Raw genomic sequence first — 22706 nt, 5'->3', positions numbered from 1 at the left:
TATCATGAGAAAATGTCAGTTGTAGTATACAGATGAAATTCGTCTAATTTCAAAAGATATATATAAATTATGACGAGTAAAAATAATAATTTAGATATTTGTTCTACTCGGATGAGACGATTTAAACGGATTAATTTTTGGAAAAATAATCGCATAGATTTTTAGTACTTACATGACATGAGACCCATTTTACTAAGCCCAAAGTCTGTGAGCTTGATGTGTCCCGTTGCCGTGATTAATAAACTGTAACAAAAAAGTTTAAAGTATTAATTTTCTATATGACCAACCGACGAGTTTCAAACAACTTTAAAAAAAGCTCCCGCATTACGGAATTTAATATTTGTGTCGCGGGGTCTTCAGAAACATTCAAGACTGAGACTAAGGGCACGGGTAGTAGTGCCCGCGACACATCGCGCTCATTGAGCTTGGCGTGATGACCTCAACCACTCGGCTATCCATGAAGTCGTAAATATAAATATAAGTAACCAATAAGACTAACTTATCAGGCTTGAGATCCCTGTGCACGATCCCGTAGGAGTGCAGGTACTCGACAGCGAGCACAGCCTCGGCGAAGTAATGCCGCGCCATGTCGGGCGGCAGCGGGCCCGCGCGCAGCAGCGTGGCGCAGTCGCCGCCCTCCACGAACTCCAGGATCAGGCACAGGTGGCGCTTGCTCTCGAACGAACAGTACATCGTCACCTGCGGAATGTAACTTGACATATAAAGAAGAAGAAATACAGGAACGTAAAGTAATTCAAACAAAAAGGTTTATATATATACACAATAAATAATAAACTATTTTATATAATGGACAATTGCTTGGTAGGACTATGGATACTGATATACGAGTATGAGAAAGTTTAGGTATATCAGTTACACAAGGATTATAATAGATATGGTATTTATAGATATAGTTTCGGATAATTGAAAAAAAATTGAGAACATTAACATTTACATGTTTTTAAGAATTGTTGAATTTAAATTTTAACGACGATCGCTGTGTTTGGTGTGTGAGTCCGTTGATTCACAAAAATCGTAAACCGCTAATAGATTTGACACCATTTAATGAAACTTACCACAAAGGGGTTATCCGCAAAACTGAGAATGTCCCTCTCAGCAAACGCTTGTTCAACTTGATTCCTTAATATCAAGTTGTTTTTACTGATCTTCTTCATCGCGTATCTAATAAAAGAACAAATTTGATAAATTAAACATTGAATCTATACATAATATATATATTTACCAGTACTGGGAAAGGGGTAACACTACATAGGTTTTATTCCACACGAAACACTATAAAAAAATTGCTATTGAATATAGTTTTTGCCTTTACTATATTAAAGTGATAAGTTGCGTACATGCTTATTGCTTCAATACTAATATTATAAAAGTGAACGTAAGTTTGTTGTAACGCTTTCACGCGGAAAATACTTCACCAATCAGAATAAAACTTTGCACACGTGCTCTTAGAGAGATTAGAAGTAACATAGGTTTCCAGGACCATGTTTTATAGCGACAAAAGACGCGGCCGGAGCGGGCGACCGTTTATTACAAATAGGATACAATAGAGTATCATTTATTACATATCACATAACTACAGGATATATGTTATAATTATTATTATATACCTATTACTAGCTCTCCCGGCGAATTACGTACCGCCTAACAGTCGATGATCACAGTGGAGACAAAATATTAAGGGTGGACAACCCTCATCACTTAGGGTTATGAAAAATAGATAGTAACCGATTCTCAGACCTATTGAATACGCATATTAAATTTGGTACAAATCGGTAAAGCCGTTTCGGAGGAGTACGGTAACTAACATCGTGACACGGGAATTTTATATATTAGAATATTAGTCCACATTACCTTGTCCTGGTCTGCTTGTGTTTGACGAGGTACACGGCCCCGTAGGCGCCGTTGGAGATGAGCTTGATGACGTGGTAGTCGCTCTCGGAGGGGGGCGCGCTGCCGCCGCCCTGCCCGCCCGGCGGGGACTGCCGCCCGCGGGTCCTGGGGAACGAGGAATAGAATACAATCAAACGAAATTACTTTAGGAAAATAATGCGATTTTTTCGTATATGGTCTGATCATTTATTTTCGTAACAATTTGAAATGTTAATACAGATTTAAATTGATTTTGAAGCAGATATATTTTGGATAATTGTGAAATAAATAGGTTTGAGGTTGTAGATGATCAAATACCTACCCTACCTATCTACCAAAGAGGTTATGTTGACAACTAAACAACCACAGTGAAAAGGCTAGGCAAAAAATAAGTGCTTTAATAGCCTTGTTTAAATAAATTGATTTTGGTTTTCATTTATTTAAAAAAAAAACATAAAATTTGAACTTCCAAGCAATCAGCCATCCAAACCTGCCCAAAACAAGATTCAAGCCGGTGTCTTTAGTCAGTAAGTCTAACATATAATGAAAGCTCTATAAATTAATTATCTCTTGTATTTGTCTCATGTAACATACTTAGAGGGCGAGGCGTTCTGCGGCGGCGGCGGCGGCGGCGGCGGCGCGTGCAGCTCGGCCAGCGGGTCGCGCGACAGGCCCAGCTTGTGGATTATGTACTGCGGGATGTCCGATGTTATGCCCTGAGGATTATGCACCATGTAACTTTTGTTTGTATCCAATCCTGAACTGATGTGGTTTGCAATAAAGAATATTCTATCTATTTTTTGCACTTGACACTTTTCTGTTAGAAGAATCTTTTAGAATTCCCATATCGTCGGAGGAAACGTGCACTGTCAGACTCTTACTGACTAAACCTGAACTGACGTGGAGTATCTCTCGCATTTGATTGACACGAGGAAATTCATGGTAAAACGTTATCAGTTAAAGCTGGCAGTTACTATTATTACAAAAAAAAAAGGATATCTGCTGATCTGTGGTGATAGCTCACTCCATACTCTATACCAGTTTAATAATTCTTAATAGGCAAAATACACATACTTTCACCTTTATAACATTAATGGCATGACGATTGTAATTTTTTATTAAGTAATTGTTGTAATTTAATTAAATTCAGTCTTCTCATATTGAAACCGAAAACAAATAAAATTTATTTTACATAAGACTAAATTCTTTTCATCGTTATAAAATACGAGATAACATTCATGAATATACATGTATTCAATATAAATGCTCTTTATGTCTACTGACAAATAGTAATGGAAGAATTAAAAACCCACCTGTTGATGTTTCGCGTGCCCCTCAGCGGCCTCTAACAACCTATAGAACCGCTCTGGATCGAACTCGAGACACTCCAATAGCCGCGCCGGCCGCGCCATCGCGAGTATCAGCCGTGTGACCAGTGGCGCCACCTGGTTGCCGGCGTCAGCTGACTTTTCACGTGTCTGGAATTTGTAGCAATATTTTATAGGTGTTTTTGGGAGTTTATAAATTATTATTAATTAAATTATTAATTTTCGCTCCCAAGCAAATGGAGCGACTTGAATTTAGTTCGGTTTATATTAAAGATGTATTTAAAAGTTATAGAGGGTAAAAATATCTACCGTAGGAGATTTAGCTGTCTTCGTTTTGTTTTTGAAAAATAAGATCTTTTTTAAATCAAATACATAATTCAACAGGTCTACACCGTTCCTTTTTATACTCCAATGCCGTCCTTATACACAGTTTACTAGAAAAACAGCATACCTCAGCCAGTAGTCTGTCTAAGCTGTCAGCCATGTCGTAGAAGTACGTGCTGGTGACCTGCTTCGACTCCGACTTGTGGAGGCAGTCGCGAGCCATCTCCAGGACCTGTAGACATACAGATATTGTAGAAAAAGTGGAAACTCCTTGGTCACTTAATACTAACTTTCCTTTTAGACGAGCATGTATACTCAATTTAAAGGGTTTTTTTTTATAAGATCGATAATAGACACGTTTAAAAAAATCAACTGATATTGTTAATAAATGTCGATAAGACTTGCTGTACTTATTAAAGTTAATGAGGTTAAAGGCAACTAATTATAAAAACGACAAACCTGTCTTTGGACGAATCTTTCAATGGGCGGTCGGTCTGGTTTCTTATCTAACTCTGTTATTTCATCTATTAAGCCTCTTAATCTGAAATATAAAATATTAACATTATATTCAATCCTCGTTCTCATATCAAGAAATGGTTTTTCGGGTAGATTGCATCATGTAAAATTTCAACTTTAAATTTTGGCATTATTTGAGCCATTATGTGAAGTTACGCATACAAAACGATTTTAAAAGTGATTTGCCGGAATGTTGTATGGGAAAAATTGAACACTTCTTAATGAAGGAGTGTAAACATTCTCTTAGTACGAGCTTTGCCAGCTCACGTTTTTTTGGAATATAAAAATAAATCTAAGAAATTTATGGAGCAGAAAAACATTGTAAACGCATAAAACGAACCCACGGGTATTAAAGCTAGACGTTGTCCGATTTTTAGACCAATATACACACAAACTGTAAGAATCAATCAAGCCGTTTCGGACGAACTCAACCAAACACCAACAACACACGAGAAATTCCCATACAAAATAGATTAAATCTCAAAGCGTATCGTACTTATCGTTCATCGCGCGCTGTGCAGCCGGGAACCGCGCGGCGAACAGCGCCGACATCGCGGACACCGCGTCGTCGCGCGACCCCGAGCCGCCGCTCGAGCCGCCGCCGCCGCTGCGAGATGGAGAACTGGGGAACAACAGGGGAAATTACATACTTCATTAACAGGGAAAATTTTGGTGTTTAGAAAGAAGCATTTGTTTAGGAATGGGACTTTTACAGGCTGATGGCTTTAATAATTGACCAAGATAGCATGTCAAGAACATCCTGCTATGTTCGTGATTATTTGTATTATTCTCCTAATAATGGTAGATGAAAGTAAACCTTACTGCAGCAGCCACAAAATCAAAAATCTATTATTAAATATCGGTTATCGATATTAATCGGATATCGATAATTAAAGAAAAATTGAAAATATGTTGTTTTTGTTCAAATAACAGAAAATCTGTTACAAAATCTGAAATCTCCTTTCATATTAACAAGTTACAACAAAAGCTCGCTCTAACGCGCGTCGGTATCCAGATTACCAATACCCCAAAACAAGACGTGAATAACTGTTAACCAAAACCAGTACTAAAATCGATACAGCATTATACGATCAACAATCGATTAAGACATCCCTTTACAAACAGAATCGCATCCCTACAACCACACGTGTAACATAAAATCATCGGTAATCAGGTCACAGATCCGCGTCCAACACAATCAAAACAAAAGCGTCCTACATCAAGTATTACATAACAACAACACACAGACATATATACGTATGTATGTATGTAGTAAACAATACAGTTGCCAAGATCCCCGCTGGCGACTGAATCTGAGTCATGAGCGAGACGTGTCTAATAAACACATAAACTTATTTACTGTGACAAATGTGTGTTAGCATGCCTGTTAGACGTAAAGGTGAGGTTTGCTGGTCATAAGATTATGATTAGGAGTTTTAGATTGCACGGATTACCGAAAGGTGTACTTTGCTAAGTCAATTAATAAGTGAGAACTATGTGAGTTGGTTTGCAGATTATTTCTTTGAATGGATTAAAAAAAACGGTTAATCATTTGAAAGCTCAAATTTCATTTGAGAACCTACAATTATTATATCGGTACCGCTATCGGTCTCAGTTGACAGATCTTTATCAAGAGTCAGCATTTTTTTCGGATGGGAAATCATCAAATGACTCCTTCCGCTTTGGGTTGAGCCCAAGGGAGTGTAAATCTAAGAGTCAGCTTCACTCTCTGCTCATCGAAAATGTTGTAAAAAGGAGCACTCTTTCATCCCATATTTAATATATTGACTTTCGAAAAATGAATACCTAACTATTACACTTATTAGCAAGTAGCTGTAACGAACTGGATACGGAAGGACAAGATCAGGACCAGAATTTGTAGCGCAACTTTGGAGCGACCTGTACTCAGCTGAGGACAGCGATAAGCCAAGTAAGTAGATTAATTAATTAATACCAAGAAAGGTTACTCATTAACCCGTATTGTCTAAACTGGTTGTAATTTCATTCATTTCTAATACCTGAGACTCCTGCTGCGCACGCGCCTGGCGGGGCTCTGCGGCGAGGGCGCGCGCGCCGCCGTGTTGCCGCTGCCGCCGCTGTCCGACAGCGACGCCCAGTTGTTCATGCCGCTGCCTTGGGAACTGCTGCAAATTATAAAGACAATATTATTAGATGCATGTTCAGTAAGTCTAAGACTGGAGGCCACTTATAAGAAATGGCCTGCAATGTTGGCTAAAGATATGAGAAAATGGATAAAAGGACGGAAAGCCTCCGCAATGTGTAATTTGGGTAAGATGTAAATAAAACGGTCCCACACAATGGAGGGGGAACGAATAATAGTTTAAGGGCGCATGACATTGCTCGTTGATTGCACTAAGCATCAACATAAATATTTTAAAAAGAGTTAAGAAATTGGTACTCGCTGCTAGTTAGGAGTATTACAATTTAAGTGTTATAATATACTTATGCTTCTTTTCATAAATGACAATTACCCAAAAGAAATTGAGATCCTTGTTGCTGGTGGTGGACAATTGGACCACTCTTGGTGATATTCCTCTGCTAAGAAGCTGACTTTGATTTTAATGACTTTATATGGACCCTTGTCATCTCTATCGTCAATCGTACTTACTTGAGGGAGTTCTGGTGCTGGTGGCAGTGCGGGCAGGGCGCGCGCGGCGGCTCGCACACCGCCTGCACCGCCAGCAGGCGCTCCTGCGACGAGCATTGCGACTGCAACAAGGACAGCACCGCATATCATTATGATGAAGTCGAAATATGAGACAGGTTTTTTTGCTATATTTTTTGGTCCCTGTTTTTAAGTAATACTCTGCACAAGTAGCCTTGGGGTTTAGGTTACCACGCCATACCACCTTTTAGCGAAATGTCGAAGTGTGAGAAGTGAGTTCAATCTTCGCATAGGACAAGCATTTGTGTTATCCACGAATACTTGTTCTAAGTCTGTGTGTCTTTTTTCAAAGCTTGAAAGATTGTGAAGACATCTCTTATACACGGATAGAATTCTTAAGGCTTTTTGTTTCGAAAATAAGTATGACTGCCGGCTTTAAAGTGGGACACAAACAGCCCTTAAGTTCAAGATACTCGTAAAGCTGTACCATAGTACTTGATCATAACCTAACATTAATACTAATATTTGTCACTCATGCGAATAATCTAATAACATAGTCGGCGGCTTTGTTCTAGACGGACATACAATACTCCTCGAATGACCCCTGCTGTGTCAAAGGGTTTTACACTCCAAAATTAAAATGACCTGAACCAACCAGGGAATAATCGCCTCGCCCAATAACATGACCTAATGCTTGTACCCATCGTCCTGTGCGTGTACAAATATACGTTATGCCCAGTTCTAGACCACCGGGGACAGATAGCGTGGTTTTAAGTATATTTTGTTTGACAGAATTGGTTTTTAACATGAAACATTGTGTACACTGCAGTACTTGTAATAACTGAACGTCGTTTGTTTTTATTCTGTGTTAGCACTTAGTGTGAATTGTGATAGTGCTAAGTGAAATTTGTAATCACTTTGGTACTTAAGTTGTATCATATATCTTAGAGGTAATCAAACGCAACGGTTAATTAAACTACGTCACAATTTGATTGTAAAGGAAAGCTTATTGGATAACTTTGTCTATATTTAAATAGGAATCGTTTCTACTCTTACTATTCTCACCATATCGTGAACGACATTACTTATAATAATATGTTTATTGTTTTCAATGCAACTGTAGAGGGAATACCATCGCTTCACCTGACTATAGGGCGCCCTACACCACGTTTAGAGACGCGCGGTCGCGGCGATGATATTAGTAAGATAGCGGCAGGGATTGGAGGAGAGCGGGAGATGGAGCTTGATGGCTTGACTTGGAAAGGCCCATATTCAGTAGTGGACTGAAGACAAGCACTTGTCTGATCCACGAATCATTGTCCTGAGTCTGGGTGTTTTTGTACCTTACTTGAATTTTTGTGAAACCTCCGAGACACAACGAATAAACCCCTTCGCGCGAGCTCAAAACGTTTCAGTTTAAAAAAAAAAAAAATTCTACTTCACAGCAAAACAACTCTTACAGTTTATCAACAAAGTACTCTCAACAAAGCTAGAACCGGTTAAACGCACACAAGAGCCTCTTAAACTAATATTTAGCATGTTAAAAACATTTGCAGTGTCGTAAAACTGTACGGGGAACAAATCTCAAGTAGTCAAACAATGTGTCGCTACGCAAGAGTTCCTTCAAACGAGCTATGAATACTAACTGCCCAATAGTGGTTGCATCGAATTATGTTACAATAACATGTTCCGCGGTGCTATGATGATATATTCGGATACGCGCGGCTCAGAAGGACATATATCAAAGGATTGAGAGGTCTGGAAGATAAAATGGAGCCATTTTTCCAGCAGTGTCTCTGGCAAAGGTAACAAAACAGCATGTTTGACTATAGGTCATGTTGTGACTGCCGTGGTGTTGTAGCGAAGGATAGAAAAGTCTGGAAGAAAAAAGGGGGAGGCTTTTGACCACCTATGGGATCTGACTGAAAACCAGCATGTTTGACTATAGTTCGTGTTGTGGCTGCCTTGGCGTTGTAAACTTGTATTCGTTGCAGTTGGCTATACTGTCTAACAGAGATTATCGAAGTGCTCTGGGCACTTGTCGAACGACTCTTATGTTAAGCGTATGTTATCCTTGTCATTTCTGCTTTTTGCTTATGTTGGCCCATGTACCTACTGCCTTTTAGAGGCAGATTCCTCTTCGGGCCTCTTAAAGTTCTTTTAATATATTAAACGTGGCGAATGTGCTGACTTCGCTTTTTCTTTCCATCATTTATTATTTTTCTAGTATTTTTTTTTTAACTTATAACTCTTCAATAACTCTTCATTAGAATTATTTTCAGTCTCGAATTATTTTGTGAATTATTTAGAAGAGTAAGCACATTTTAAAGCGAAAACGACCTTTTATTGACTATGCTAGAACTACAGAATTAGAAGCTGAAAATGACTTATCTTTTTAAACTTATTTAAAAACACACGTCATCCGAGAATCACCATAGCTAAAAGGCCCTGTAGATTTGGAATGTCGAATCGATTCAATCGATACATCAATCGATTCTGATGCTTTAGCACATCTACCTATCATAAAAAAACAAGATCGTGCTCAAATCATTAGGCGTGATGACGCACTTTGAGATGATGTATTGGGCAAGATTAAAGCTATGTATGTGAAGACAAATATTCAAACTACGTTACAGATATTCAATGGTTTGAGTTTTTAGATCAAAGTTCATAGGGATCTGTTTTTAATTTTTAAAGAAAAACTCCATGTTCTTGTGGTATTTGCGAGTAATGCTAATAGCTTTCTTCTCGCCATGGGTAGTGTGTTCAAACCTATTTTTTTGCCCTTGTATCCTGGAATCACTACCGCGTGTATTATCAACGATTGTGGGTAATACTTTCTAACCTCTTTTTAAATTGTTGCATACAGTGCAATAAGTTTACCCACGATTCCATTACTCATTTGGACCTTATAAACATTTATTTCGCAAAACTTTTCCACAGCTCATCATGCTATTCGCCTTAATGTTTCAATCGGCAATCTGGCGTCTTGACATAAATAATATTTGTTTTGCTGTCGATCATTCAAACGTTATCATCTAAACAAGAACAAAGTCTCTATAATATAATAAAACAATTTGTATTGTATTTATAGGGCTGTCAACTGAAACATGTAGTACCAAGATAAACAACTAATCTGATTGCAAGTTGTCCAAATGCGTCAGTTGTTGTTTGGAAGATTGTTTTCTGTTTGTTTGCTAATTATAATTAGAAACTACCTGTAATATTTCCTGAATATATAGTGGTGTATATCGTATGTATGGTAGTCGCGCGATTCTCTATTTACATGAAGAAGAGATTCGATATCAATATGACTTTTTTACTTTCTTTCCTAGTTATTTTCAGACAACAGTGACAAACGGCGACGGAAAACTATATTGTGTGGAAAATATATTGCAAAAATTTTGCTATAGTTAATTAACAGGCACAGTCACTAGTGGGTACATACGTTGTTAAGTTCCAGAAAAAACATAAATACATATGAAATACGTTAGCATCTACTTTATTCCTTGATAATCATGACAATCACATTAAACTACCACTTCATCAAACTTTTAATTTATTATATCATCATATTGTCGACAACCCTAAAATCCTGTACCACCGGTCATCAAACCTCTTGTCTATTTACAAAGATAAACCGTGATTTATCTGTTCACATCGTATCGCAACCATTTTGGAAATCTTTCAATTTTACTATGACATAAATGTGTCAAATGACAAAGAACTCTTTTGTCTTAGATTTAAAGTCTCTATTGCGTTGATAAGCGATTTATTGAGGGCGATTATTTTTTGTTTTTGTCGTAATGTACATTGTAAAAGTTCTGATGATATTTTCATTTGAATGCCTGAGAAAAATCTATTTTCACTCGGATGAAAAGCTGTTGTTGAATAATACTAGGTACCATTAGAATGTCTGGACGTAGTTATTTCATGTGTATTTAAAAGAACAAAAACGTGAAAAAATGTCTGTTCATTGCACGTGATAAATTTAATTATTAGCAGTAAATAAAAACAAAGAAAGAGTATTTATTCTCGTTGTATCTCAATTTCAAGATACTACAGTCATCTCGAGATCATATCTTAAAGATTTACAACACATTCTGTACGTTTACTTCAAAGGCACATTGTTTATTTCCATTTCAAATATGCAATCACAATTAATGTCTTCAACATTAGTCATAAAAATACTCTGTACTTTTTCCTTGGCTTTATTCACCTTCGTCTTTTACGTTCCTCTAATTTTCATCCGACCTTTTAGTTTAAATAAATATAAAACTTAAAATTTATTTCATTAAAAAAAATGTTGCAGTATTTGAATTCGGTCATAAACAAACATTTCCCAGAACGTTTTCTTTATACTTTCGCAACAGAAAAACGTCTAAAACTCAAGGAAATAGTTCACCACTCCTTTACCCACACAAAAAGCTTTAGCGTTTCGGTAAGAATGGAGGGTTTTCCGACATACGTCCACTATACACTCATTCGATGGCCTATACACACGCTAACGGAGAGCCTACTACTAACACTTGACGTAATATTATTTCTGTTGCGGAAAAGAGATTCACTACACCGTGAAATGCTATCTCTATCTCGCTTCAAGAACTGTTATATGATCTTTTTTAAGAGGTGTCTGTAGGCAATCTGGACACTCATTTACTTTGAAGAGAACCTTCGAGTATTTATTGCGGCTCTTGTAATCCATATGTTGACTCAGTTGTCCACAGCGTCCCTTTCCGAAGTAGGAAAGAGACAAAAGGCGGGACTGATCTCCAGAAAAGCAAACATTTTCCTCATCGTTGTTCCCAATTAATGTTTTGTCTTTTTTCGTAATGTGCCTTTCGTGTTTTAAGGCGACATAATTACGGACCTGACACACTAAGCACGGAATTCCCGTTTGAGTCAGACGTTTCCCAAAAACCTGGTGACTTAATAAAGTTCTGGGTACAAATGAAAACAATAACAATGTGTTATGGAATAAATATTTTTGGAATAAATAGACCGTAAACGAATACCCAGGACTAGTGCGACTTAGCTATCTAAACAATACTATACAAGGGCTTAAACACCAATGAAGGCACACTCTATTTGGTCATCAAACGCTTACAACGGCAGTCACGAATGACCAGGGAAAAAAAATAAAAACACGACCTAGTGCTAGTAAACGGTAAAAATATATAATTATAATTATTCAAAAACAAACAAAACATGCTCGTTGTATGGAAGGCAACAAAAATATATAATCTAAAAATTTAAACCGTCAAGCTCTCACAGTAAATTAGGAGACAACGGAGTAATAAGATCTCACTATACCTTTTAAGACTATATGCCAAAAAAAACGCAAAAACATGGTCCTTTAAAATTGGTTGCCAATAGTACCATGACCGAAGTACCGATTTCCCGAAACAAACATGGCCCAGTGACACAGTCGCGGGCGCATGTGTATGCAGTATTCAGTAATTACGTTTGCCAAATATTTCCGCGAAACTAGCCAACTAGATCTGTTTGAAAACATCACTCGGTGAACGTTGACGATACTTAAATAGCATTTTCGAGAATTGGACATTAATTTTGTTTTGCTGGACAATTCGTTGAAAAGTAATATCAGATTATTTCGTCGAGTCTCTGAATACATTAATGTTTTACTTATTTACGAGGCGATCAGATGAATTTTTAGGTTGTCTTTCTGCGTTCTACTTGTTTGAGAACAGAGTCTTATACATAAAAATACATCAAAATCATGACTTACAGAAAGATGAAAGCAGAAGTTCGTAAACGAAAAGGCAGTTATTGTTATTTCTAGTATTGTATTTTCGGTAAAAAGAATAAGACCGCGCATGGATCCTTTTTCGGAACAAGTCAAAATAAAGTTCAGGACCTAAGCATAGGTATACATAGATATGTAATATTATATACTTACTGATAGACTAGAGCTGCCCGGCGTGGTTCCGTACCCGGACGACGGTAGCGACGCCACCGACCACCTGCGACCATCGCTGTTAAACAGAATAACATTAATAACTAGATAAAAAACAAAACACACGTCATAATATATAAATTACAAAAAAAAATGGAACGCAAAAATAAAGAAAGCAATTTATTGGCAACACTAGTGACAGATATATTGAAGTTGCCAGACTAAATAATGTCCTCTCATAAGAATCTCAGGCTCATCATACAAAAAAAATATATTAATATCATTAAGCTGTAAATAAAATATGATAGTAGCTCCTAAAGTGAGAAGAGGTGCAAAAAATTTATGAAAAATATCAATAAAGTGAAATTGGATTTATGTACAGTACAAAAATAAGGAACCCCATTTACGTACACACGCAGACCCATACTTACATATCCTTAGTTCTAATTCGGTTAGACATGTAGGCAATACAATAAAAACATTAGACAATTCTGTATATCTGGACTGTCAGCCTAGAACTCAGTCAGACTGACTTTCATAAAAAGTTTCGGAATGATTAGAAAAAGAGATGCTGCTATAGAATATAAGATGGGTGTGCATTGATGATGGATCGTAACAAAACATACATAATGTAATTTTTTTAATGTCAATATGGTTAGCAACAAAATTATTGTTACTCAACCAGCAAGTGAAGAGAACATTATTAATGTGTATATAAATACCGTATTTGAGGTTTAATTGATCTTTGGGCGAAATAATGAATTGCGACGGCGCGAATGGAGTATTAATGTTGTAAAAGAAATTAGTAAATTGACAAAATTGGATTTTATTAATTAGTATTAATAAGGGGAGGTTTAAAAATTGTTACGTGACGGTCGTGGTGGGTAAAAATAATAATGGTCATCTACCATTCCTACTATCATTTTATTTAACGCTGGCAACATTAAACGTCTAATCTTCTTTTAGCACAAAGCAATCTTAGAAAGTTATTTCAGTCTATTAGACAGTGTTGCCATCGCTAAACAAAAGAAATCTACTCTAATAACCTTTGTCAGACGTTTATCCAATGTTGCATTACATGAAACAGAATGTCTTAGAGAAAAGAAGATTTCACACAAATACAGCAAGCATCCTATTATAGTTTTGTTTCCGCTTAAAAGTATGTAGGCATTTCAATTGTAACTAAATCATCGCTTGGGCACTTAACAACAACCATATATGGATAAAAAATCCCTAGGATCGGATGTACTAGACAGAATAGCAAGGCGTTATTTTTACGAAAAAGTATATTCAGTCAATTTAGAACACAGACAGGAAAATAATAAAAGAAAAGGTGAATCTTTAGTCCAGTCTATGAATCACGAGATATAATCTCATTCTCCAGTGTCCTCGTTCAAACAAAATCTCACTAACATATTCGGCTGAATTTCTTATCCAGAACTAACAATACTTGAAGTCAGTAGCCTCCAGAACATATTATACAGGCACTTCTTAACCTCACGATCCCTCTTAATTCCCATTTAGGTTGATCGAACAGTCGTGATCCCGCTTTCTTTATTTATTTCCCACTTAGATTGATCTACAGATACTTCCATGACCACCAGTCTTGGCATTCCTCCCAGATACTCACAGCTCTTTTCCTCGCTTGACGCTCGACGAGAGGAGCGCGTGGTGCAGCGGGTGCGGGTGGTGCACGTGGGGCCAGCGCGGACCTTCGGCTGGTGATAGCGGTCCTGTGCCAGGGGAGCTGCAGCGACCAGACCCGACCTGGGGAAGAGAGATATATTAAAAGTTTTTGCCAAATCAAATTGGGAAAACTGATAGAAAGGGTTAGGTTTTGCTTCATCTATCATGCTACTTGAAAAATGACATCGCTTAAGCTCTTTCTGTGATAGTGACATAAGGGAGAATTTGGCCTTTAAAAGTCTGTCTAATTCGGCAAGGTAAGTTATGAAGTTAAGCTTAAATTTTACATAAGGATGAAGTTAAGACTCATCAGACATTTTGGTCATGATAAAATTTATCAGAAGTTGATGGCGTTCGTAGATTTATCGAGATGTTACAACCCTAAGAATCAGTGAAATCTGTCTTCTATTGACACAATCTTGGAAGAAACCTGTTCATTCCAGTATTCTAAACAGAAAATATGGGAAGAGATATCATCGTAGACCGCAACATCCGTAAACATCCCATTTATTTGGCGATTACCCAAAATCCGGAGATGTAACATTAACGACGTATCCACAATATAATCGGTGCTTTAACGTTTTTTTATCATCACGCGAACATAACGGGGCTACTGGCACAAAGGCGTGGTGGGACCGCAAAAAATATATTAAAGGAAAATGCAGAAGTACCACGACCAAACTTTGAGACTTTTTAAGTTGGTTAGTATGTAACATTGATTTGTTCGCATATTTTTTTCTGGAAATAAAATACTTTAATGGAAAATCTATAAGGCAACTTTTCAAATACCAACCATCAGATTTAGTCTAATCTAAACTTACCTATAGTAAATATGATCTTAAAATGATTAGCGATATTTCAAAGATTCTTGTAACTTAAGTGGACATCATTCTAATTCTTTTGCATGAATTGTTTCTGCGAATCATACCAAGCGTACCTTCTGATAAAACTTTACAGTGCCCAAACATTTCACTTTGAAAAGGTTTTTTGCCAGTTATCACATAAAACATTAACCTATCAGTATAGGAGACGTCGTGGCGCGGTTAGGCCGGACCGCCGAAATAAAACTAGTTTTACTTACGAGCACAATGGCCTTTAGATAGACCGGCGATATTCATCTTGAGATACCGATATCGCGATAGTGGCAAACGTTATAATGTTTAATGTCAAGAATTGTAGACGAAACATGCATTTGTGTGATCCACTAATGCGAGCCCTGAATCTAGGTGTTTTTGTGCATGTGACTTGAATGTTTGTGAAACCCCCAGCGACACAAGGATTGAATTCCTCAATGGGGGTTTCCTCGTTTGAAAAAAGATATACAACCTATAATTAAGCGAAGTATTTTTTAACGTATCACAAAAAGCACTTCCCATTCAAAGCTTCCAAATAAAGCTCGAATAAACGCTGTACGCAAATGCTTTATTAAGCCTTAATCCTTCCTAATTACTGTGACTAACATTCATCAGACTTCATGGCGATCCTATTTCAAGCCTATTTAATACAATTGAGAATATTCCAGATGGCCAAGGTCTTCTTTGTGTGGAAACATTTCGTGTTTCAACAGTTTCTTCACCTATAGTTCGTCTTCCTGATTTCATTGTTGTCTGACCTTCGATTTGGTAACCTTTTGAAGGAAATTTATGGTGGGTTACGTCATAAAAATCGCCAGTCATTGCTAAAACAAAACCATTGTTCTTAAAATCATCTTATGGCGTTGTGATATGATTTTCACTCCATTTCGTTAATGCGTCAATCATCTGCCGTTGTTTCGTACCGTTAGCGACGACTCTTTACATGGACTAATGTGCCCAATACATTTATACTAAATGCCCACACAAGTCTGGATCACGTTCTTTTTCGGAGATTTTTTTTTAATATTCAAATTTGAGCGTTGTCCTAAGTCCAATATTGAGAGTTGAAAGTAGTTTAAACTATCTAAGACTAACGATTCTGGACGTTTCTAGAAGCAAGTTTGACAATTGTACTGTCAAACTTGTATTGTCAAATTGTACTGTAGGCAATTGTACTGTTTCAAAAACAAGCAAAACGAAAATGCTTATGAAACTTGAGGCAGAGTCTGTCATCATTAAGAAAAGAAGAGGCTTTGACCTTTAATGAGTTAAATAATTACTTAAACGATTAAGGGTAAATGGAAACCCATAAGACAAGACAAATAAGCAGTAAAGCAATTAGTTGTAAGTATAAATAGGACAGCTACTGTTTATACAACAGACGGTCTAAACACTTACCGGATGTGGGTTTAGATAAACTAATTAATAACAAAGTTATCAATTGATAAACATAATGTTTGCACAGTGGAGTAACAGCTATATTGAGTTTAATCTGATGCATTTCAAGTAGTTCTTTACGATATCACATTGGGGGCTGTCATATGGAATCAGATTGTGCTGTCATATGGTTGTTCTAATGATCTTGTTGTCTTTTCCTGACGTATACGGATTTATTCAGAGACCAGGAGGATCGAGTATTCCCTTCTACTCAACCCAAAGCGGAATGAACCATTTGATGATTCTCCATTCGTAAAAAAGAGCGATTATTGGCGTAACTTGCTAGGATTTGCTCCAACCCAACGATAGATCGATAGTGATTTAGTTTATTGGTTTTTAAGACTCTTCGTACACAATGTGGTCAACAACGGTGAGTGGCCTTCTATACAATTCCAGAAAGCTCATAACCATACGATAAGCAGATTCTTTAGTGCACATTTTAATCATCATCATCAGCCCATATTCGACCACTGCTGGACAAAGGCCTCCCCAACTGCACGCCATCGAGATCTATCTTCGTCTGCTCGCATCCAGTCCTTACTAGTCATCTAAATTATAACGATCTATTAAGAACATAAAATATAGCATCAACTCCACCGAGCTTTCAATCAAAGCAAATTATGTTCAGTGTATCTTATGATTTTTATCCTAGCATAAAGTTAGGGCCATCCAATTTGCCTGGCTATTTATTTTAACGAGTTCTCTCGGGATAGTCTGACCTCAGGCCGAGCGCACGTCCCGGCCCAATATCAAACGGCTGTGCAAATAAAGTCTAGATTAAAACTAGCTCGTATCTATGAGTACTATAGGTTCTTTAGATGTACAGATTTAATCATTCTGGTTATCTTTTGCACAGATTTACGCTGTGTGTGTGCAGTCTTCGTCTGCTAGACCAGACTACGTGTACTTTTGTAGTCTAGTACCTACTTTGCATTCAAGAGTTCTTACTTCTCTTGTCATAACTTTTTTGTTGCTTTTCTTAAGTTTTTTATCGCTTGATTTACCATATTTTGTATACACATTTAATGTCGCAAGGTTTCTTTTCAGTCACAATATATCCACTTAGATCGGGGGACAGTGTACTTCCATGTAAGTGATGTTGATGGTGACAACAAATACTATTCCCGATGCAAAAAAACCTGTCGGTCTGTCTGTGGCATCATAGCTCCCAAACAGATTGAGTAGTTTATTTTATATTGAAGGTGAATTATGTGTGAGTGTTCTTAGGAATGTTAAACGAAAATAGTTTGAGCCGTTCCTAAGTTGGGGGTGAAAGTGGGATTGTCAGTAACTACATCTCAGCCTTGCAATCTCTGAAGACGATTTGTCATGTGGTTTATGAGTCGGTCGGGGGTTTTCAACCTTTTAATGAGTCACCTAAGACATCTAACAAATCCAAGTTACAACCTAAATCCCATACAATAAAAGTTCTAAACCCTTATAAAGCTCAGTAACACCATTTGAATCCAAAGTTTCACCTTGTAAGATCTTTGACTCCGTGACTCACACAGACGCGTTTGTTATTGTTTTTATGGAGGAACTCGCTTGTTACAATTCATAATGGTTGTGCCAAGGTCATTTTATGGATGGGTGGAAAAGATGGCTCGATATGAGTCACCGAGATTACGGATTTTTGTGATCTGTTCTATGTATGTTAATTTTTATTTGTGAGTTTTCATGTAAATTTTTATGGTTTTATTATGCCTTTTTTATATTGTAGTGGAAAAAAAGAACTGTATTTACTCGGCTATGTGAGAACCAGTACACATAATTAAGTTCGAAAATTATAATGAGAACTAAACAATAGAATTAACAATTAAAATACATGGTACATTCAAAAACAATAGTTCATGAATCAAATCACATTCTACTTTCTAATTACTTATATATTATACGTTTAATCAATTAGCCAACACCTTCAAACACATATTCAACAAAAGTCAATCAATAAAACATAGGCGTGCTATGAATAGCGAGTTCCAAAAAACATTCAATTTACATATCTAAAGCATAAAAGATAGTTTCCAAACAAAGAATACAGTAATTAAACAACATTTTTCACACCTTTTAACAGCTTATTATTCATCGCTCAGTCACTTAGGGCGTCTTCACACTGGCATTAATTGTCAGAGTACACAACAGGGGGAATACTCCCACATCTTAAAGGTTCAGTTTTACAATTGTCGAAGAAGGACAGCCCTCTTTACGGCGTATGACAGCGTCTTATTACCATAACTCTTATAGTATTACTTTACGAGATAGTCTAAGGTTCTCTGTGCTTTCTTTTATGGCAGAGGAAAAGTCCATGCATTTCGTTTTCACAGTGTCTTGTTAAACCGACTTAGATTAACATAAATATACAAAATAGGAAGACGCTCTTGAAGTCACACCAAATAGTCTTAAGATATAATCAAACCCTGCGTTTGAAAGTTTCATAATAAACTGTAAAAAGAACCATGAACAAGATGTAGGTGTGCAAGTGCCCTAACAGACATCCATCAAAACAACTCATTATTCAATTTGAAATAACCAAAAGGCACTTTCGACTGCTTCGAAATGTAAACAAACAAGTTTTAAGTAATATCTGTTGAATGTTAAATGGAAAACTACGAGATAACAGAATAGATAAACGAATGTCACTGTTAGGGCTGTTCTTGTACAAGTTTTGGAATTAATATTCCTGGAAGTTTATTCTAGAAACTTCTCTAGGAGCAAAACCGTGTTCTACGCAAAGAGATTCAGTGTTATTGTAAGGCTTTTAAAGTGATCTAGGAACTCAGTATAAGACAACACTGAGTATTTATTATGGATGAAAAAAACAAGCGCTCCGTATAAATAGGCTAAAGATAAGCAAATAAGTTGGGAACCTATTTTTAAATTAATGACCGCAACAACGATTTTTAAACTCGACCTTCTTTTTGTTATAGCGGTAACAGAAAAACGTCATCATTGAAAATTACAACTTTCTAGCTATCACGGTTCATGATATACAGCCTGGTTCAGATTTACCCACAAATTAATCTGTCACCCATTCAATTTCTTTTCTTTTACCTACGGAACCCTTGGTGGAACCCAAGATTCCGACGCGCTCTTGACCACTTTTCTATTATGTATGTATATACCTCATGAGGTCATCCAGCAGACACCCGTCAGCAAATTACCTAACCTTTATATCATTGACATTTAAACTGTGTATCATAGATAACTGGTTACAACGCCCAACGGCTGAGATTTCTAAAATTTTCTAGTATCACTTTCTTAGTTATTCGCTCAGGTGTTTACTCCGGTTTTGTGCTTATTTATATATTCGCCCTAAAGGCAATATCAATAAGCACGATGTTTCGTATTGAGGTTATCTAAAAACGTTCGAATTTTACTTAAAAAGCCTGTTGTAAACTTGCATGATTGGTAGAGATTTCGTTTCACTATGTATAAATGTCTGTAAGCCTGTTTATAATTGGAGTAAACATATTTCTGCACTAAGCAAATTCTCTTAAAAACGCAATGTCTTAAGTCAATTAAAAGGTCATAATTTTTCCAAAATACAAACATCTGAGGGAACAGCTATCGTTTCTACCTAAAATGAAGGATAAAGTTAATCTCACATTAACGGGAAGTACTGTGTTGTAATACTGTGTAACTAAGTCACAGCGGTTGTTATTCAAACAATTTCACATTTCTGCTAGCCCTGGCAGTACACGTACCAACATTATCAGGCTATTATAGGGGCGTGACGCGATCCCACTTAACGAGCTTAAGGCGAAGTCGATATGTTCACGTTTAATATGACGTTTACAGAAAACTAACAGTTTGGTACAAAGTATGTATTTTAAGCCCCTGACGCAAAAATACAGGTTTATGAGTTTAAAGCGTCTGTCTGTCTGTGGCTGTCTTAGCTCTTGAAAAGGCATTTAAACGTTTTCGTGCTAACGTGCTAGTTATTAATCGCAATCAAAAACATCTATAATAGTTAATAAATCAACAAGGTTCTAATCTAAACGTAAAATATCTCATAATTTAGTTTTCTAGTCGGTCCTGTCTTTTTGTTTAGCCCTCACTGCCCACTGCAGGACAAAGACATCCCTTAGATTTTTCCACTCTGACCTATCTATTACTTTTTGCTTACTACAGACTAATTCAGAGCATCTATCATTTACACGGTTTTTGGCAATTGAAATGCCCAATTGAATCATGCGGTCGTTTCACATGCGGCAAATGATTCAACATAATTGCATTGTCTCAAATTGATCTTTGAATAGACGTCATCGATCAATTAGAAGCGCCTTCATGTCTGTTCGTATGACAAATGTTGGGATGATAATAAATCAACTTGAATAGTAATTAGGGATCAATTGGAGACCATTAATTAGCGACATGTGACCGGGTTTATACTAATATTCCTTCTTCTGTCATGTGTTGTATGGTTTCCTTGGACGACTTAAGTGGTTTCGGAGGTACTTATTGTTCCCGTTATCATCGAACCTTAATGAGACAGTTTTGTTTTAATATATCTTAATGCTTTAGTTACAGGGTACGGGGCAACTATTTCTGAAAACTTTTAGAGAGCAATGGTAAGACCAATTTACCTAGAACAAATTGCTCGAGCGAGTTCCTATTGATTTTTATTAAAATACTTCACAAGTACTAGAACGACATGAACAAGAAAACAAGCTATTTAAAGAAGGAAAAAAAGGCTTTTCTAATGCTCTCAAAATGGCTCTACAAATAGCAGCTTGACTGCGATATTACCAAACCTGCAAGTCCAATAATTTAGCGACATCATTATCAAAAAACAATAAGTTTTACAAAATTGTATTATTCAATAATATTTGGGTAGTGTAATAAATATGCTAAGATATAGATTTCAATTTGGAAGCTTGAGAAACAGAACAAAATTTCATTTTCAAATGCAATACCTTGATTGTTTAATTGAAAAAGGACTTGGCCGGATTCTGCCCCAGAGTGTACAAGAACCAAAATAAAACCAATAATTATAAAAAAACGAATAAGGAATTTTGAAAAAAGCTCAATTTACTGTAGCAGCGGGAGAAAAAAACATACAATAAAAAGACTTTCTTCGTTTGTACTCCACTCAAAAGTACCCTTAATGTTGCCATATAATATTCACAAAGAACAAAGTAGGGAAAGTCCGTCACTATAGACATCGAGCTTAAAATGTAAAATGTTCATAATTAATTATAACTTACATAGCACATATTTTTTTAAGCTTTCTGATTTATTTAAATAAATGAAACCCTAAATATTATTAAGTAAATAAAACGAACTTCGCGTACAAAGGAAGATAGTCACTTTTGTGCTGACAACATTGAAGTGATGAATATCGAGCGTCTTATGTCAATGTCAAATCACATTCTCACATAATTTGTAAACAATAAACTGGCCGGTTTGTTTTTTCGTTTATAATATGTCGTAGCCCCACGTGAGTGCTCCACTAACTAGTCGTACTGTGTATACTTAAGGAAAATGGACCTTTTACAACTGGATCACAATCGGAGAACGTATCAGGAGACATGTTTTATCATCATTACCTCCCGATATGACTGTTCTTTTATCGGAGTGGTTAACATTCGAGGTATGTTGTAGCATCATTAAATCTTTTTTCTACAGCATTCATATTATTTAAATACCTATCTATAATCTCAAGACTAATAAAGATACTTATTTTACCTTCACAGTTATCATCTCATAGCCATGTCTGTGGTGCGTGTTATGACAAGATATCAAAATGTCTTGCAACGAATTCCAGGGAAAGACAACTCGGTCATATCAATGTATGGCTGTGGTAAATCAGTTACACATGCCAAAAGACACGAAATTCTGGAGGGAAGCCCTCCTGCCTCAGTTGTATCACTGTGGCAGTACTTACATGATAACATGTAAGTAGTACGTTTTTAAATATCTACATGTGAATAATTGTTACAGTTTTAATAGTGTAGTAGTCAATTACATTAAATAATTTAAACTTATTTGATGTTCTAATTCAAAATGTAACAGGCGAGTCAATATAGTTACTATAAAGTAATATTTAATGCTGATTTTATATTAATTATTATTAATGAGGAATATTTTCAAGTAAGAATCAGTTAGGACAAGTCTTTACTTGCCTT

General features: G+C 36.5%; 1 protein-coding gene across 5 annotated transcripts in view; it reads right to left on the bottom strand.

Annotated features, from left to right (window-relative positions):
• The window catches only part of LOC113498080 (microtubule-associated serine/threonine-protein kinase 3), an 85372-nt gene that overhangs the window by 16034 nt on the left and 46632 nt on the right, over positions 1–22706 (bottom strand). For all 5 annotated transcript variants that reach the window (XM_026877992.1, XM_026877990.1, XM_026877991.1 and 2 more), the window contains 13 exons: positions 14232–14368; positions 12605–12680; positions 6688–6788; positions 6077–6202; positions 4555–4680; positions 4002–4083; positions 3670–3774; positions 3204–3368; positions 2485–2606; positions 1873–2016; positions 1077–1182; positions 500–699; positions 173–243 (listed from right to left, as the gene is read on the bottom strand). In XM_026877992.1, coding sequence (XP_026733793.1) covers positions 173–243; positions 500–699; positions 1077–1182; positions 1873–2016; positions 2485–2606; positions 3204–3368; positions 3670–3774; positions 4002–4083; positions 4555–4680; positions 6077–6202; positions 6688–6788; positions 12605–12680; positions 14232–14368 — 1561 coding nt within the window. The remainder of the gene's footprint in view (positions 1–172; positions 244–499; positions 700–1076; positions 1183–1872; positions 2017–2484; positions 2607–3203; positions 3369–3669; positions 3775–4001; positions 4084–4554; positions 4681–6076; positions 6203–6687; positions 6789–12604; positions 12681–14231; positions 14369–22706) is intronic.

The sequence above is a fragment of the Trichoplusia ni genome, chromosome 10, assembly GCF_003590095.1.
Source record: "Trichoplusia ni isolate ovarian cell line Hi5 chromosome 10, tn1, whole genome shotgun sequence".
In the NCBI taxonomy this organism is placed as follows: domain Eukaryota; kingdom Metazoa; phylum Arthropoda; class Insecta; order Lepidoptera; family Noctuidae; genus Trichoplusia; species Trichoplusia ni.
The sequence above is the reverse complement of the archived record's forward strand: the minus strand, read 5'-3'. Positions and strand labels throughout refer to the sequence as shown.